The sequence below is a fragment of the Pezoporus occidentalis genome, unplaced genomic scaffold (genome assembly GCF_034315485.1).
Source record: "Pezoporus occidentalis ecotype Australia unplaced genomic scaffold, CSIRO_AGI_Poc_V1 ctg58, whole genome shotgun sequence".
Lineage (NCBI taxonomy): Eukaryota > Metazoa > Chordata > Aves > Psittaciformes > Psittacidae > Pezoporus > Pezoporus occidentalis.
This window is the reverse complement of record NW_026915921.1, coordinates 1258327-1276839: the sequence shown is the minus strand read 5'-3', so window position 1 is coordinate 1276839 and position 18513 is coordinate 1258327. Positions and strand designations below refer to the sequence as shown.

The following is an 18513-nucleotide window of genomic DNA, read 5'->3' as shown; positions in this document are numbered from 1 at the left end:
CCTTCTCCCCCCCCCCCCCCAGCACTTTAACACAAAGTGGGTCTGACCCATGGTTTCTTCAAAGCCTCTTTGCACTGCACTGGTCTACATATTTTTTGGAAGCTTAATGTAATACAAATGTACACAAGGCCCCTTTCCTGTGCCAAAGGAACATAGTAAGACCATGACATGTCTGAGACTCAGATCTGAAATCATATAACAAATCCTTCCTCTGCCGTGTATCATAATGCCGAACACGCTGGACTGGGGACTGGGACACCCAGGCATCCTCCCAGCTCTTGCCCTGTCTTTGCTGAGTGACACTGGCCAGTTGTTTCGCCTTTGTCTTGTTTCTTTTTTGTCTTTTAAAATGACAGCAGTGATACTATTGCCTTTTGAAACATGCTCTGAGCATGAGAGATTTGCAGGACGATGCTATTCAAAACTGCCAGGCATAGTTTAGGTGAAACAGAGTTGAGGCGGAGCACGATGATGGAGCAAATCAGTGTCTCTCAAGCTTTTCAATGTACGCCTCGCTTCAATCAGTTAAGAATAATTTCATGCCTGATCACAGAAATGGCTGCAGGGCCTGGCGGCAGGGTACTGCATGTCTCGCTGGTTGGGGAGCGCTGGCGAAGACAGGCTTTCGAGGTCCTTGCAGCCAAACTCTCAAGGACACTAAGACACAAATGTTGTCTTTTATAATATAGCCATTAACAAGAAATGAATGTTAGAAGGGACTGGCATTCAGTTTGAAGCACTATTTTTTTTTTTCAGATTTGACTTCAAGCATCTCTGTTCCATAGCATTTTATAAACCCTCGTTAAATCTCAAACAAAACCAGGAGAAACACAATTGGTTTGGGAAAGCCACTGATTCAAACAGTGCAGCAAGCAACTGGTGAAGAGCAGGCAGCAAGCTGGGCTAGCAAGCATCATGTAGACAGCACACCAACCCAAGTGCAGGGGAGTCATCCAAGTCCACAGGATGCTGTAGTATCTACACCATTGTCATGACCCTTGGACCAAGCTTCTCTCCAAGCCTACAACTGGGTACAGTTCTAGGGTATGACAGGTCAATGACCAATCCAGAAGGCATTTTGGGTGAGACTGCACAGACGTGACTCCTCTGCAATACACAGTCCCTCAACACTGTAGTAGCAACTCATTGATCCTAATACTCCACATACTTTCATGTCACATTGCCTCAGCTTTAAGCTCTGAAAGCAGCTCTCTGACAGGCTGCCACACATCTTCAGGCACTTTGAGCTTAAAAATCCACCCAAAACTAAAAGCAAACCACACAAAACATGAAGAGATGAATAAAAGCCACATGAGCACCAGCAGCAGCCCAGAGACACAGGGCCAAGTGGCTGCAGTGACATCTGCCATTTGAGATCAGGGATGGAGAATGGTCTTTGGCCCTGCTTTATTTGACAAGAGTAGACACAGTCAGTGTCTCAAACTGGGCTTGGGCACTGACAAAACTTCCTTCTGAAACTTCTTTCTGTTCAACTTTCAGGTGTTCTGTTTTCTGTATCTTGGAAACAAGAGTTAATGATCTGGATCCCAGGTGAGATAAGAAATTAAATGGGATTTCAGAAGCTGAGACAGGGAGCTGAAACTCATCAGTGCCAGCTGTGTGCAGAGCCCCTCCTGTGCAGGAAGACGACTAACTCTGCTAATTATCTAAGCCTTGCAACACCCAAGGAAACAGCGGGTGGACTCCAAGGCACAGTGAAGGACATAGGGGTAACACACAGTAAGGTATTTTAAAAGATGGAAGATAGAAATATGCAGTGGCTGCAACAAGCCCAAACTGAAAAGCATGGAAGGCCTCATTATCTCTAAACTGAATGCCATACATGGGGAATAGCGAATAAAGTTGCTTGAATTATGGATCCCCAACTTGAGAGCTCCGCCCTCACCACAGCTCATGGCAGTCAGCAGTACTGATGTCACTGATCTCACATGCTAAGTCACACCACAAGATGGATTTTGGAGCAGAAAGGCATCGTAACACTTGAAAATGTAAATACTGCCATTCCAATCACCAAGTGCAGGCAGTGAAGAACCCACAAACAGGTCAGGTTTTGGGGTGTGGCTGCTGATGGCCCTTCCTTCTGCTTCTAAATATATACAGTTTTTCAAACTTCACCACGAAGTGACAGCTCGCCCTTATCACTGAAGGCCAGCTGTTTCTGTAGCACTCAGCTGTTCTGCTGCTTGCTCCTAGAAATGGAAAAAAGCTATTTGGAGATGCAAATCTGCAAAGCCTTTGAGCATGTGTGTATCTTGGAGCCTGTCCTTCAGTTCTTGAAGTAATTTGGTTGATCTTCTTTCACACCCATTTTACACCTCTGCACCCACACTGACACCACCAAAGCTAGTCCTGGTTTCCTGGCACAGATAAGATCCAGAACGACTCATTCTAGGTATTTTAGACATTTGTATGGTGCCTGCTGAGGACTTGGTTGAATTCACTCTAGGAAAAATGATCTTGGTAAAACTGCTTGACTTGGTATTCTCTAACACATTGTTGCACACTGTACAAAAAACTCCTTTGATGCAACTACAGGTCAGTGTGTCAGTGTTCATTTGGTATGAGCCAACCCATACACTGTCCTTCCTAAATGCAGGTGGGTTTACTCCAGATTTCATGAGTAGGGGCTCTGCGTGTGTGTGTGTGGAGGGGTGCATGTGGTTACACACACACTTACATTTCAAGCAGATTAATACAGTTTATGACTCATGAAGCCCGGAGCCCCCATGAAGAGAAATCAGCTTGCTTTTGTGACTGCACTGGTCCCTATGCTACAGTCCTTAATAGAACTGCATGACACATACATGGTCCAGCTGGCTTCAGTGGCCCCTCTCTTCCCAAAGCATCCCTTCCATGCCAGAAAGTGCCAATATCAATGTGGACTTGTGCTTGATCACCTGGAAACAACTGTCTTCAGAATACTTCTGTCCACATTTAAGAGCAGAAAGAGCAGTTAGATGGAGTCTGATGGTTTTTAGCCCAGAAGCAGTTAGAGATGCTGGGTCTGGGTCCAAGGGAGCACAGGGGAGGGCAAGGGAAGCCTGAACCCAGCAGTCGGAGGGGACTGAGCACTGAGGAGGTGGTGAGGGCAGTGCTCAGTGGGGTGTGCATCACAGCCCCTGCACATTGCTCTGCTTGTTTGGACTCCTGTGTTTCTAGAGGCTAACAGCGTGGTGGGGAAGAGTGGGAGAAGCTTCAGGCATTCAGAGCCTCAGTAAATTCCTACCTTAACCCTCTTGTACAAGCGTATCCCACTTTCACCCAGCTGCGCGTACCTAGCACGTTCATCATCCCTTCTGGACGTCTCACTGATTCCACAGGGTGTGCAGAAAACAGTTTAAGCTACATTTAGACACCTATACAAAGATACGCAAGTGCTCTGAAAATCTGAGGTACTGCTAGATCGCTGTGGCTACAGTGGAGAATAGTGCCTTACCTCTACATCTTCACATTTTCTTTACTACGTGCCCTACGCATGTGGTCAGCCAAAGGGTGCTTTCTTTCCTGTGTGGACAACACCGACCTATGCATATATGGTTTCATGCTATTTCATAACAGAAAGCAACGTCAAACTGTGTCTAAACCTACTTCCAGTTAGGTCAACAGCAAAACTGCCATCAATTTCAATGCGTTTACAGTGAAAACTGTGCTGTCTCACCCACATTTCAACAGTTCAAGAAGCAAGTGGAAAATGTTACAGTGTGGTTTTTTTTTTTTTACCATTGCAATCTATGCACCAAATTCTCTTCTGCCTTGTAACTCATAGAGTCAGAGTTTTTCTTAAATTACAGCCACAACCCTCCTTTCTTCACAGCCTTGTATTTTGTCTTATCCCTGATGCCTGGACCAAACGGCAACAAAATGTGATCTGCATTTCAGCAATGTTTAAGGGCCACATTATACTTGTGTGGCAACAAGATACAGGCTAATAAATTATCAGGTGTAATATGTATGTGGGTTTAACACAATCCTGTAAAAAAGGTAAGGCATAATTCTTATTGTAAGATGAATCACTATTATCCTCTGAAAAGGAAACCTTAGCTGACATCTTTTGTCAAGGACTAAACACACAGGACAATATTCTACAACCCTCCTATACGCTGAATAGCTCTTACTCAAATAGTTTAACCAAAATCAGTGGGACCACTTGTGTGTGCAAATGCTATTCTGCAGGACGACTAATTACAGGCTTAAGCACTTTTGCCCTGAAGATGTACCAACGTATGATCACAGCACAGCTTAAAACGTCTATTTTAAAACTACTTGCTCGTGTAAAAACCAACCAGTTTTAGGCAACAGCTGTGCAGCAGCTATCTGAGATAAGGATGCAAAGTTAGCGCAAATAGGATGGCGTGGACAGGAAAGGTGCTGAGCTCCTTCCTGTTCAGCCTGTATGCCAGGAGCCAAGCTATTCTGGTAGATGGCTTCTGTGTATCCAGATGACGAAAGGCAGCCGAATATGCTGGCAAGGGTTGGAAAGCTGGCAGTAAGTCTGGCTGCATTTCCCAGAGCCTTCCACTGCTGCTTTTTTCAGCAGGTTACACTACTGTGTTGACTTTAGTAATTCTTTTAAATCTCCATGCATGTTTTTACAGTACTGCTGTCTCCCTCTCTTGCCTGCCACTCTAAGGGGTCACGGATGTATATGCCAAACGCATTTTTATATCTCTGGCATCCCATTTCTATCGTCTTTTTCATTCTGATTCATCTCTTGCCATACTTTACACTATGTGAGCAGGAGGTCTTTCCTTCAGTTGTACTCATATGCCAACATTTTCCTGACTTACAGCCCTGACGGTAAGAAGAAACAAATAGAAACCTGTCTGAAATGTGTGCTAGCTTTAGGATGTCCTCACGCTCTGGTGGTGGCAAGAAAGCCTGCAGTGGGCAAACTAAGAGCCACTTTCTTACTGTAAGATGCACGAGGCCTGATGATGCCCAGTGGGTTCCATTTGATGATGCCTGGGGAGGAGGTTGTTTTTTTTGCCCTCAGTGCCTGCCAAGCTCCCAGACACTGTCAGAGGAGGTATCATAAAATGCTAGATTGGAAAAGCCCTCAAGGATCATCTGGTCCAACCTTCCCAGGCAAACCAAGACCTAGACTAGATGTCCCAGCACCCTGAGCAGCCCAACTTAAAAGCATCCAGTGTTGGGGTATCCACCACTTCCCTGTGGTTATTATTCCAATGGCTGATTTTCACAATAAGAAAACATTTTCTCATGCCCAGTTGGAACCTCCCCAGGAATAACTAGTGCCCAACACCCCTCATCTTTTCCATGCGACTCCTTATGAAAATGGAGTCTCCACCTTCTTTCTAGCCACCCTTTAAATACTGGAACATGGTGATAAGGTCCCTCCTGACCCTTCTTTCCTCAAGGCTGAACAGACCCATTTCTCTCAGGCTTTTCCCATGCAGCTCAACAGCCCTATGATCATCTTCACAGCCCTTCCCTGGACCGTCTCCAGCCTATCCACCTATTTTTGCTTAGCAGGGACTAAAACTGAACAGAGTCTTCCAGATGTGGCTTGGTAAGGACTGAATAGAGTGGGAACACAAGCAGACTGACTCCTCACTGCCCTGCTTCCCTCGCATTCCTTGCAATGGGCTGCGGGGCCACCACACACCCGAGCCCCGCTTTCCTCCCCATGGCCTACAGCGAGCTGCGCGCTCCTATTTACAGGGAAAAACAATAGTTCCCATGGCAAAACCGCCCGTCGCTGAGGGGACACCAGGCCCGGCCCAGGCCCGCTTCCTCCGAACCACCACCGCCCTCATGGGCGGGAGAGCGGCGCAAGCCCCGGGGACCCTCCCGTCGCCCTCCCGGTTCCCCTTCCGGTGAAGCGGGCCCGCGCATGCACCACAACCCCGCGAGGGGAGGGGCGGAGCCTCGCCTGTGCCCATGCGGCCTGGGGGCGGGGGCAAAGCTGGGCTGCGGCGGCGAGCGCCCTGGGCGGGAGGCGGAAGGCGCTGCTGAGGGAGGCCTTGCACCCTCACCGCCTTTCCCTGCTTCCCCGGTGCAGGCCGCCCGCGGCCCGGCGGCAGGGCTACGGTGACACCGGGGACTGCTCAGGCCGCGGCGCGCCGAGCGTGCCCCTCACGGCGGCGCCTGAGGGCGGGCATTGGGGGCGGGTCCTCGGAGCGCCCCGCCCCTCCGCCTGCCTCTTCCTCACGGCAACGCCCCGCCCCCGGCCCTCCCATTGGCTCCCCGCTCCCTGCCTCCCCTGCCTCCCGCGGCACGGCACGCGCCTCCTACCCCATTGGCTCCTTCCCCGCCCCTTCATTTACATGTCTCCCCGCTCACCAATCGGCGGCTTCTCCCTGCTTAACATGCAAGAAGCCGGCCAATCAGCGGGAGCGGGGGCCGGGCCACCACGTGCTGTTGCTAAGCTTCGGCTTCTAAATTGTTACTATAGTGGCCAGCCAATCGGAGGGCGCGACGGGGATCTGTCAACATTCCCTGCCCCAGCCGGAGGAAAACGGAGGGGGTGTTCCGGCTGCTGATTGGCCGGGCTCTGCCGCTGCGTCCCGCCCCCTCACCGGATTCCGTGTCAAATGTAGGTTGAGCGAGGTGCCTTATAACTGGGGGCTTGGAAGTCCCCCGCGCGTGAACTCGGCGCGGGGCGCGACGTGGGGCAGCGGGGGGCTGAGGGCCAGGCGCAGGCAGCCATGGAGCTGAACTCTCTGTTAATCCTCCTGGAAGCGGCCGAGTACTTGGAGAGACGAGACCGAGGTACTGGGCGCAGGCGGGCAGTCCCTCAGTCACCCGCAGGCGCTCCCAGCCGCTCTCGGCCTTTGTTGTGTGGCGGTGGTGGTGGTGGCGGCGGCGGCGGCGGGCGGCCCGGGCCGGGCCGGGGGACCAGCCCTGCGGCCTCACCTGCCCGGGCACCGCGGGGTTCAGCACAGGCACCGCGCTGGGGGAGGCACAGTGCTCTCCTCTTTGCTTTAACCAAACAAAAACACCCCGGAACGGGTTATTTTTGGTGGCGCTCCGGACGGGGATGGTGTGTGTGTTGCAGCGCTCAGGGTACCTCACACTTCGCTGTGTGTGGCAGTCGTTAATTGTATGGCAGTGTCCCTTCCCCCCCCCCCATCCCCATCCCCCAGCGCAGCGTGACAAGGGTTTGCATGATCCGCCTCGTTTTTAATGTGCACTCCAATAATCCTCCTAATTTCGGCAATTTTTGTCTCATTTTGGTTGACCGAGTTGTTATATTCTTTTTGTCTCGCTTCTTTTTAAGAGATGCCAGAATAAAATCCAAACAAATCAACCGGAAAAAATTCTGTTCTTTACCCTAGCGTTCCTGCAAAGGAGGAAAAAAATGCATGGAAAAAAATATATTGCCACTAATGCTGACTTTGTCCCTAGAAGCAGAACATGGCTATGCATCAGTGTTACCCTTCGATAGTGACTATTCCAGAAAGAAAACAAAGGCAGGCACCATGGCCAGAAAATCCCAGAATAACAGGTAATAGACGCACCGCTTTTTCAGAATGAATCGGCAGCTTTTCCAATGTGTCTAGCTTATGTGCAGTGCATACATTTATTAAAAATAAGAACTAATCCAGTGTCTTAGTTTCCCCCATCCCGGTAGTCGCCATTTTTTCCCTGGATGGGCTTGGCTCTGTTTTGATCTCTCATATAAACACTGCCACGCGTACACCATCTCCTTAGTACTCACTGCACTTCTAAACCATCCGCCCTCATCGCTCCTTCTGCTCCGCGCTCACCGACGGCAGCTTTTACTGCAGATCTTAACACCATAATCACCACCCAGACTTCTCTTTGCATGGCACTAATTTCCCCCCTTACCTCCCCCCGCATTTATTTATAAACCACAGGCAGCGAACCGGCCGCCTCCCCCATCGCAGCCAAAGCAGATGCAGCCTCCGGTTGCAGCGCGGCGCTGGGCTCTCGCAGTGGGTGTGTGAGTGCAGGGTGGATGGGGGAGAGCTGCCCGTGCACTTGAACTTCTCCTGTAGGTATTAAGTAAGAAGGTGCCGGAGTAGAACTTGACTTTTTCGTGGCTTCTGCTGCACCGCCGGGTCGCCCACCCGCCTGTCGCATGCAGCTCCATCCAAGTGCATGACTCGGTTGTTATTTATCGCGATGATCGTCCGCCTTTTTGTCGTGGTGGTGGTTTTGTTGTTTTCCCCGCAGCCGCTACCTGTGCTGCGATGGCATGAGCGGAGGGCTGCTGTGCGCAGGCTCTCTGCAGCTTTGTTTGCTGCTCGGGCAGTGGCTGTGTACGTGCAGGAGGCTGTCTTATAGGGACAGTGCCGGCCCCTGCCTAGAAGCTCCTCCAGTCCTGTCCTGTGCTGTGCCTGCTCTGCTTTGCTCTTCCAGCGCTGCTCCGGAGAGGACCAATGACCGTGTCCAGGCGGGCCTGCTTCGCCCCAGAGCAGCGATGCTCTTCCCCAGTTCAGGCTCTGCTCTGCACGGTCGTGCTGTTTGGTGGCTCCTGTAGAATAGCCTAAAATGAACTCGGCTCGTACGTGACTTGTATTCCAAAGAAGCAGCGAGTCTTGCAGGCCCGCTCCGCTCTTGCTCCTCCAGTGGGCATCCCGCACGGCCGCGGGCAGCTGGGTGTGCTGGCGCTGGGAGGTGCGGGGCAGGCAGCCAGCAGCTGCTCATGGGGCACCCACCGGAGGTGCAAACCGAAATCAAAAGCTGACAAGCACCCTCCTTGAAATAAACATGAGCTGGTGAGCACCCTGCGGGTGAGCAGCGTGTCTTGGGAGATAACAGAGGGGGAGCAAGTTGTTCCCCTATGCCCCTGCTCCGAGCAAGGCAACCATTGGGGGGGGGGGCGGGGGGCTGTTCATTTCAGTACTCCTGCATTTTTTGGTTTTAGTTGAATTCTTTGTCTCATCTTGGAGCATAGAGAAGACGTCAGTTCGTTTTAGAAAAGAAAGTCATCAGCAGTGGGAGGTGCGTCTTGTTTCCTGAGGCACTTTGCTCCTGAAGATTTTTTATTGTTTTCTTATAAAATATACTCTCTGCCTTTAAAAAAAAAAATCCAATCGCAGTTAACCAAACCGGGTCTCAGAGGATTTCCATCCGTAAAGTGCACCTTGAGTTGCACAGATTTCTTTTCTGTTGCCTGCATTCAAGAAATCTGTGTTATTTACAGCTATTATTTCATCGTTTCTGTTCTTAGGTCTCTTGTCATCCACTGCAAAATAGTTATTTGTCTGAAGTGTAAGCTGCTTTCAGGAGTTTTTACGAGAGGATTTGTAATCTAGCAAATACAGCAGAATTAAAAGATTGCTGGTTACAGATTTGCTAGCATTGTTAAAGCTGAGGCATACACGTCTACTTGCAGCTACCCTCCTGCTTTTTTTTTTTGCCTGTAGGTATGTATTTACCTGTCTAGTCTTTCGCTTCAATTCTCATTCTGTAGCAGTGGCAGCCTTCAGAAATGCCACCCTGCGGGATGCCATCTGTACATTTACTTGTGCTTTCTTTTCTTCTAGCTGCAGTGATTACATTAGGGGTGGGTTGTTGGTGTTACAGGACAGGATAATGCTTGTCGAGAAGCGGTTTCAAGTGTAACCACCACCAGAATGGTGTTTGCCTGGTTCAGCAATGTCACTGGGCTTACTTGCTGGTGTGGGGAGCGGAGGCTCATTGCTTTGATGCAGCACCCTGTTATTTCAGGGATGGAGGTGCAGCAGCCCATGTGTGCACCCCTGCATTGTACGTACCAACACTGTGACCACATCTAGCAGTCGCTGCTCATGTTTGCCTGTGAGCTTAGGTTTGAGGGGCAGAAATTATCCTTAACATTTAAACATCCAGTCTAAAATGCATGAGGTGCACCACTGTCGCTGGTTTATTATTAGTTGGAGCTTATAGGCTATAGGCTCCAAGCCCCAGACTAGAGTTGGTATTTTTGATAATACAGTTAAATCATCCTAAGCAGCTCAAAGATTACAGGGGGGAGACGAGTGCCCAAAGTTCAGAGGATCTGAAGTGGTCAGATCCTCTGGGTGATGTCAACCACCAGACAAAGTGTTTGACCGTCTTGTTCCACTTTAACCTTTTTCCAGACGTGCTGGGTTTGGAGCATCAGATGCAGGCAGGCATGATTGTGTACATGTCTGAAATATGTGCCTTATTATCGCATTGTTTTTTCTTACATACAAAAAATATGTACTTAGGCAGGAGGAATAGGAAAGGAGCAGATAACTGCACATTACAGAGCTGCAGGGGCTTTGTTGTTTTCATTGTCTATTTTTGTATCCTGCTGCTTGCAGCATCTGATCAGACTAAAAAGTGATACAGCTATACATGTATATATTTTTTTCATCCTTTATGAGCTATACATACATAAAGGCATGAAAAACATCTTCCTCCTCATTCTTGGAAAATCACAAAAGAGGGGAGGAGGAGAAAAACTGTCAGATGCGAGGAAGCCTGGTGTGCTGTACCCTTCTTTGTTCTGTGTTTTCTCCCCCATGTTGCCTTCCTGTGGAGGGGACAGAGAGTACCCCATGCAGTAGAGTACCCCATGCAGTAAAGATGTGCTAACCAGCTGCTGGGGGACCGTGCAGGGGTGGATTGCAGCTGCCCTGACGTTCAACAGTGGCACTGATGGACACCTCTTTCCTCTGCAGAGGTGGTGGTGGTGATGTTCATGTAAGAAGTCATACCTTGAGACCTCCATCCTCTCACTGATGGCTGGCGAGGCCCAGATCCACAGGAGAAGGGAGAGGAAAGCTGCCCTCCCTTCGGACAGGATGCTGAGGTCTGGGCTAAAGCTTGATAGCCTCCCAACTGCAATTAAGTGAGAAGTAATTCTGACAGGTTTGGTTTCATGCAGGGAAAAATAACAGCAGAATTACATTTAATTAACTGCAATCTGTAAGCCTTCTTTCCAGTGCAGGAATTTAACATTTTTGCTTTGTCCACTGGTAGCTTTGGATCAAAACTGGAAGTGGCCATTAGCAGCTTGTTGCTAAACAATATTCTTGGGGTTATTGGTAACAATCAGACACAATTTTTAGCCATTTCTTTCTCACCTCTGCATTAAAATTACTTGATTTTATGTGTTTTCTTCTCCCTCAGTTTCCTGTGATGTGCCTTTTCCACGTCACACAAACCAAACTGCTTTGTTTTCTCTCTTTCTGGTTTGCCGTTTGTACTGTGTCCTCAGCTGAGATTCAGACTCGTTCCCCTCCAGTAGTTTTGGCCAAAATCCTCTGGCAAATGAAACTGGATTCTTCTTTTGTAAAGAGGGCCTGAGATTGGAGAACGGCACAAGGTTGTGTTTTGGGGGGAGGTAAAGCCAGGTCACATCTTCTTGTTACACAAATAGTTATCGGGTGTTTGACCACCGTGTAATAAATACCTGAACTTCCTAAACCAGTGCCATGCAGTCTGATAATTCTTGTTAATGTGTAGTGGGGATGAAAGGAAAAGCATAAAACAAACAGCTGGGTTTAGTGCAGATGTGCTCTGGAATTATAAAGAACAAATATTCAAAAGTCCCCCCCAGGCTCCCTGTTTGCTCCAAGGAAATGGATAGGTAACACGTGTGCGATGTGCCGAGGAGGAATATGACTCAAATCTGAAGTGTGGTGACGTCTGGTCACGAGGCAAGGCACTTTGACAGAAAACCATGGAGCCTGCAGGTATCTGGGCTTTCTTCTGCCCCTGCTGTAATGGCAGCAGGTATGTGGGGGTGAGGTGTACGTCTGTCTGTGCACAGGGGAGCCCAGGCAGCCGCTTTGCCACAAAAGGGTCAGAAATAAGGTAAAACAAAAGCTCACATCTTAGTGTTAGATGCCAGTCTACTGAGGTCACAGTTAAATTTACTTGCAGGGAAAGGAACTGGTTTCGGTGGTGCAGTGTGTTTGGCCTGTTAGTTCAGGAGCTGTTTTTTTGAAGGAGGGGGAGGTAAAATAAATGCCAGTTTATAAATATATCTTTTGTATCTATTAATTAATTTTTTTGCTGGTGTGTTACATAAATAGACTTGTACTTTGTGCTGTGTTCTGGTGAAGGGTTATATCTAGAAAACGATGAAAGCTGCATTTGGTGTTTCAAATAAAAACAGAGCTTAATGTCCGAATTCCTCTGTTAGTGTTGGCTGATGGCGAGGGTCAGCCTGTGGCCTGCAGAGTGAGCCCCTTGCTCTCTGCAGATATTTTTCAGTGCCCACACAAAGGAGCATAGGGATCACAGCCTGCTTTTTATTTTATTTTCACTTTTTCCTTGTTTTTTGTGGGAGGCCAGGAATAAAACGCTGCAAAGCAGACTGTGCAGGCACGGCTCCTCTGCTTTTTCTTCTGCCTTGCTTTTGGAATTTGATAGATCCCTTGGGTTTGCTTTCCTCAAGCTGGCAGCAGAGGGACAGCAATTGATATCACTGCACTTGTTTTTGGAACCGATGCATTTTAGTCTCAATACAATAGATCTCACCAACTGGTCTGTCACCCCTGAGGAACCAGTATGTCTGCAGTGCCTGGGAACTGCAGTGCTCGTGCAGATTGGCGAAAACAAATTGCCACCATATTAGAAGTGTGTTCTGATCTTGCCACTATAAATATGTGGCAGCCCAAACTTGAATGAGGTATTGGAGCCAGAGCGCTGCAGCAAGGCTGTGCCAGTATGCCTGGCTCCCAGATCCCGGCTGCATCTGTAGGGCTGGTTAAATTTTGCTATGAGGAGAATGCAAAAGTAATTTCTAGTGGATTCATTCCATACAGGCCGTTCCTTTGACGGGCTGTAAGCAATGTGTCCATTTTAAAACAAATAGAAAAAGCCCAACAAGCCCAGGAGCAGCGCACAATGGCAGGACATGTGCTTATGCTCAGGTTTAGTGTTTCCCTGCTCCTCATCTCTGGTGATTCAGGTGGTGGCCTCTAGTATTTTCAAGTGCATCCCATGGCAGGTTACACATGTGGAAGCAAATCAGGATCCTTCCAGCCAAAAGCTGCATAGCAGTTGCATCCAGACAAGACTGCAAACATATGAGCTGCGTGCTCTTACACACCAGCACACTTGGGAGAGGGAACTGGATGCAGATGCTAAACGTGTAGCACCTTGTCAAACTTCCTGCTCTGTTTGTTCTTACTCTTTTGGCCTGGACACAAGGTAAAGTGCAGGCAGTGTAGTCCATGTGGCCCTCCAAGTGCTGTGTGGCCTTAGGTGGAGTGGTGTCCTCTGCACATGAATTGTACAGCACCCTGCCAACCCTGCCTGCACCAGAAAGCCCTGGCATGGGCAGGATGTATTAAGCACTTGGTTAACTGGCCTGCTTTGCTCCCTGTAGCGCTTTAAAATGCATTGGCAACTGGTAGCGTACTGGTGACTCACGGTCTAGACCTGGCTCCCATTAGAACCAGGGAGAAAATGTCAGCAGCGTTGCTGCTATGTCTTTGCTTTTGTCAGGAGCTGTGCTGGTTTCCTCCTGACAGGATGCACTGTCTGCTGGGGCAGACAGATGGAGGAATGAGAGAAGGTGTCTTAATAATGAAGCAAGCAGCGCATAACACATACAGTGAAACATCAGCCCATGTTGAGGCATGTGGGCAGCTCCTGCTGGCTCACCCATAAACTGGTAGAAAGTGGGCTTTGGGGAAGACTTGTCTTTTCGGTGTTAGTGTTACCTTGGTTAGCACCCATCCTCATTGCTTAGGTGTGTCTGCTGGATATTGCATTGACCAAATGCTCAAATCACATACCTAGAATTCTTGTTTAGGGGAGGGAGGGTGGTGGAATGGGACAGCTCTGGGGACCTGCGCTTGGCTCCTCCCCCTTCTTTCAAATCTTCTTTTGACAATTTCTCCACAAAGAAAATGTAGCTGCTGCTTCATAGCTGGTGAGCTGCTCGGTATTTGCTAAAGGGATATCAGGGCTGTCTCAGGTCAACAATGTAGTCTGAGCAGCAGCGTTCCCAGTCTTCTCTTTAATCTATGATTTTGCTGATGATTCTTTTATTATTGGCTTTTCCCTTTTATTTTTATCTGAGCCTTTTTACTGACACCTTTCCTTCATCACTGTCCCCCCAACTCCCCCAGGTTTTGCCTGGAGCTACAGAACCCAAAACAGTGAACTTAAGCTAAACACCGAAAGTGTTCCTTCTCTTGCAGCCACTTCTGAAGGGCTCCGCAGACCATTTGTGTGAAAACCACAGTGGTACATCTGCCTCTTTTATATAAATATATATACACCTGTATTTTCTTAGCCTACATCTTATCTCTTACTGAAGTAGTAAGACTCCATTTTGAAATAAGTAGTGCTTGGACTACTGGTTTGTGTGCAGACTGGTTCTTATTTTTCCCCTCCCTTCAGGTTGCATGAGAGTAGAAGGAGATGGATATTCTTACAATACACTGTGCTGTAGACAGTGAAGGAGAGAATAAAAATCTGAAAAGAAACCCAACAAAAAAACCCATCATGCTTGTAATAGGATAGTTAACTTGCTCCATAGGTGGAGCAACTGTCAGGTAAATGTCAAAACTCTCAGTTTTGGTTCCTGAATAGGGCCTGATAGTTAAGGGCATTAGTCAGCATCCCCACACCACCTGAAACGTGTGGCTGATGCCCTTATTTGCACACTGCAAGTCTTGATTAGGCTTTTGTGTCCTGAATGCTCTATAAAGAGGCACACGTGCACCACTGCTCCATTTGCTGCTGGCATTACCAGGATGGAGAGCTGTGCCCCCCCAGAGCAGGCCTGGCAGGACATCCCAAGTGAATACAGGGGTCACCTTTCATGAGCCAGATACCTTGTACATGTGCTGCACACAGAAGGACTTCCAGTTACTTGTTGCATCCTTTCTTAACCTAGCAAAATACTCTGTGCAAGCTGAAATTCATGGCCAGGGTTCTCCATGCTACCAGAGCCAAGTGTGCGCTCTGCTACAGCAGGCAGCTCGGAATTGGCTGGTTACAGTGATTGTGTTCATCTCTATGTATAATTGCCAAGAATATCAGGGAGGTCATGCCATAGGGATGAATCTAGACCAGCCTGTATTTCTTTGCCCTTCCAGAGTTCCCTGCAAACAGTGACTTTGTGCCTTTGACATTTCCCGTGGAGATGTTTTGGGAGAATCTTTCTGTACTGAACTTACTTTTTCTGTGTGTTTTTTAAATGTTGGTGGACTTGGCATAGCCACTTTGACATTGTCACTTTTCGTGAATGCTGGTGTGGAGAAACATCTGTGGAGAAAAAGTCTGATCTTTTTTTGTGTGTAAGAGTAGAAAATAAAAACGGTATCCCCTTACTATGGTCAAATGGCAAAGGCACAGCCCACCTTGACCTATTAAAGTAGCACAGAATATGTGTAAAAACACTTCCAGTGTTGCTGCATTGGCTGGGAGCACTTACATAGCACTGTAGGAATACAGACATTACCTGATAGTGACTCACAAAAAGGTGTCTGTAATGGTTGGCATAGTTGATGTCTTGGTAACATCACTGGGATGCTTTCCACTGAAAAGTGGATTTGAAGCATTTGAGTTTTCCTCTCCCTGCAGAGGGGCAGTTTGCTTAATTCCTTTGCAGCATCAGGAGCTGCACAGCCTAAAATCAGTAGCAGGTTTGTTCACCAGCTATTTCTCTGCATGAGCCTTAGTTTCTTTTTCCCCTTGAGAGCTGCTTTCGTCAACAGGAACACCCAGGTACGCCGCAGCATCCAGATGCATACGTGTGCATGGGGAGAGGCAGAGTGGCTCGTGACCAGGCAGGTTGTGCAGTTGTGCAGGAGGACTTTCTCACCCTGTGATGTCTGTGCTCGCCCAACAGACTGTGCGCTGCCCCTTCCACAAAGCAGTCTTGGTCAGCACACCATGGCCAGATGCAGGCAGGGGTTACAGCATGATGTAGGAGAGCTGCTTTGACGTAATCTGCCTGCTATAAAAGCTGCTGCTGCATTTGTATCTTTTGATCCTTACGTACTGGACATGTTTCCAGTGGGACAGAGCTAAAACTCCAGGAAGCTGCTGGTTTTGAAGTGGTGACAATAACTTCATTTTAGGAATGTTTTTAATCTGAGCTGTATAAATAAATAAAATCACTGTTTCCAGCTGAATCAAAAAAAAAAAAATGATCCTCCAGGAAGTTAGCACTGCCTTCTAATGGGAAAAAAACCTGAAGCGTCACCAGGGGGGAGATCTAAAATCCTAGTAGACTGGAAGAGAATAGCGTATTGATGTGGGCAGTTCAGGAGATTTTTTTTCCTGTTTGTAGACTCAGAAGAATTAAGAAGATTCCTCTTTTTTGCCATTAAGATGTCAACAGCAACAGCAGTGGTTAGCTGCTGATTTTTCTTTCTGCTTCTCTGTGGGCTTGAAAGCTGGCTTTTTGGGTGCTTTTTACTCTTGCCTGTTATCATTTAGATCTTCTAATGCTTTCTGCCCCCTCATAATTTTCCTTCACAGATAAAAATCTTGTGGGCTGTTGTTATTACTAACCTGCTCAGTTTTTTATGTCCAATTCTGTCGCTGAATCTATTGGACACTAATAAATGCAAATTTTTTATCATTCCCCCTCCAAACCCATGCTTTACTTGTGGAAATTGATAACTTGAAGTATCTAAGGGATGTAACAGTGAAATGATTTAGCGGCGAAGCTGTTTCATAATCCATATAAATACATGCTTTAGAGAGCTCTTTTGCAGTTTATGCAGATGTTGGCTTTTAAATACTCTAACTCTTGGTTTATTTAGCCTTTTCTCTAATGTTTCTTTTTTCTTTTTAATAGGTCATCACACAACGAACTAGAAAAACATAGGTAAGTCCTGAGAAAAAAGTGCGTTAAAAGATGTATGGCTGACGTTAGAATTACCATGCTTATCGAAGAATGTTGTGTTAAAGTTGTTTTGATTCTGCACTGAATAGCTTATATAGAGTTGGTTTTTTTTTTAATCAACTAAAATGTAATATGTATAATATTACTTGGCTTTTTTTCATGTTGTTTGGTATGCTGTTTTTGAATCATCCCTGATAATTAGCTTTGGACTGATTAATGCTGTAACCGGTTAACCACAGAGTTACAAATAAAGACTCTAATTGCATCAACTGTTTGCTAGAGGTGTTAAGTGCTATGAGTACAACCAAAGCAGTTTGTGATTAAGGTGGATGATTTTTGGGAACAGTATGTCACACAGCGTTATTCTGTGTTTTTTTAAAGTATGCCTAAAGTGCAGTTAATTTCCATCTTGCATGTAAGTACCTACAGCTATGTTCTTCCTCTCCATCTGCTTCCTTGCTGGTATGTGTCCTGTCCAAGGAGCTGTGTGTGAGCGAGAAGTCAGCAATTCCTGAGCTGCAGCCTGGTTCTGTGCACCCAGGGCTGTGAAAAGGTGCACTTACTTTTACTGAGGACGTTCATTAGACCCTGAAGACGTGATTTTTAAAGAGCTCATGTTTGCAGAGTTTTGGAGGCAGTGTTTGCCATCTGCTGTACCTTGTCAGACTTTGTTTGCAGATGGGGTTTTTAGCTGTAGGATGTCTCCTGGGGCGTGCTGCTCTGTCGGTGCACCCAGAGAGCTGCCGAGTACAAGCGGTCCCCCCTCGCTGCAGGATCACTGCCTTTCACTTATCATTCAGGCAGCAGAGTAAACTCTTCAGGGTAGGTTTTTGGGGGTTTGGGTTTTTTTCTGTAGCTTGTGGTCTTTTGGGTTTCATGCATTCAAAGAAAGCAGGGGGGTTGTGTGTGTGTGAATATGACGAAACCTATTTGCATGCTTCTGAATAAGTGTAACGTGGTTGATGGCACAAGACTGAACTCATGGGGGAGTTTTGTGTGTTGTTCTGTGGCCGCAGTTCTGTAGCAGCTAGACCATCGCTTCCCCTGCATGCCTCCATGCTTTCCTGTAGTTTAACTGTAATACGAGTAAACTATAGCTCTGCCTAATAGCCACGTGGTCGTCCTAGAGATGAGAGGAACTAGGGAAGGCTCAAGCTCACGGACGCAGGCCTGGGCTGCAGAATGCAGTACATTGGCCGAGGCAGTGAAATCAGCTGGCAGGAGTTCTGCCAACAGAGTCTTCAGGAAAATAGCTTCATGCAAAATTCTGTCCTTCAGTCACACTTCCTTAACAATGAAAGAATTATCTTTGGCCCCAGTTGTGCTTCTTTCTCACTCTTACTTTTTTCCCATCCTCTTTCTAGATACTCTGCTTTATTTATTCCTTTCCCCCTACACCATCATTACTGACTTGTCATCTGAACTGAATAGTTCTTCTTTTTCCTTTTTTACTTCCAATCATTTTTATACCCTGAAGATGGAATTGCCTCTTCTTCTCTCTGCTGTTTAAGCAGCACAGTAAATGAGGCATCTGCAGCAGATGCAGGGGTAGAAGGAGGACATTAATTGTCCAACCTCTGTTCTCACTTTCAGTTCTGTGTTGTATCTTTGTAGTAGCTGGACCTATATAGAGTATTTACCTTGCTACCTTTTCTTTCTCTGTTGTCTCAAGGTCAAAATAGGTAAACTGCAAGGTATGTCGTATGATTATACAACTAACATTTGTAACT

The 18513-nt window shown here is 47.4% G+C and overlaps 1 protein-coding gene across 3 annotated transcripts in view; it reads left to right on the top strand.

The window, feature by feature from the left end:
* Positions 1 to 6595: 6595 nt before the first annotated feature.
* The window catches only part of MXD4 (MAX dimerization protein 4), a 39916-nt gene continuing 27998 nt past the window's right edge, over positions 6596 to 18513 (top strand). The window contains exons 1-3 of one of the 3 annotated variants that reach the window (XM_062638665.1): positions 6596 to 6753; positions 7393 to 7489; positions 16736 to 16765. In XM_062638665.1, the coding sequence (XP_062494649.1) occupies positions 6690 to 6753; positions 7393 to 7489; positions 16736 to 16765 (191 nt within the window). In that variant the 5' untranslated portion in view covers positions 6596 to 6689. Of the gene's footprint in view, positions 6754 to 7389; positions 7490 to 7527; positions 11698 to 16735; positions 16766 to 18513 lie in introns of those variants that run through there. The other 2 variants (XM_062638664.1, XM_062638667.1) reach the window with 2 other exon arrangements.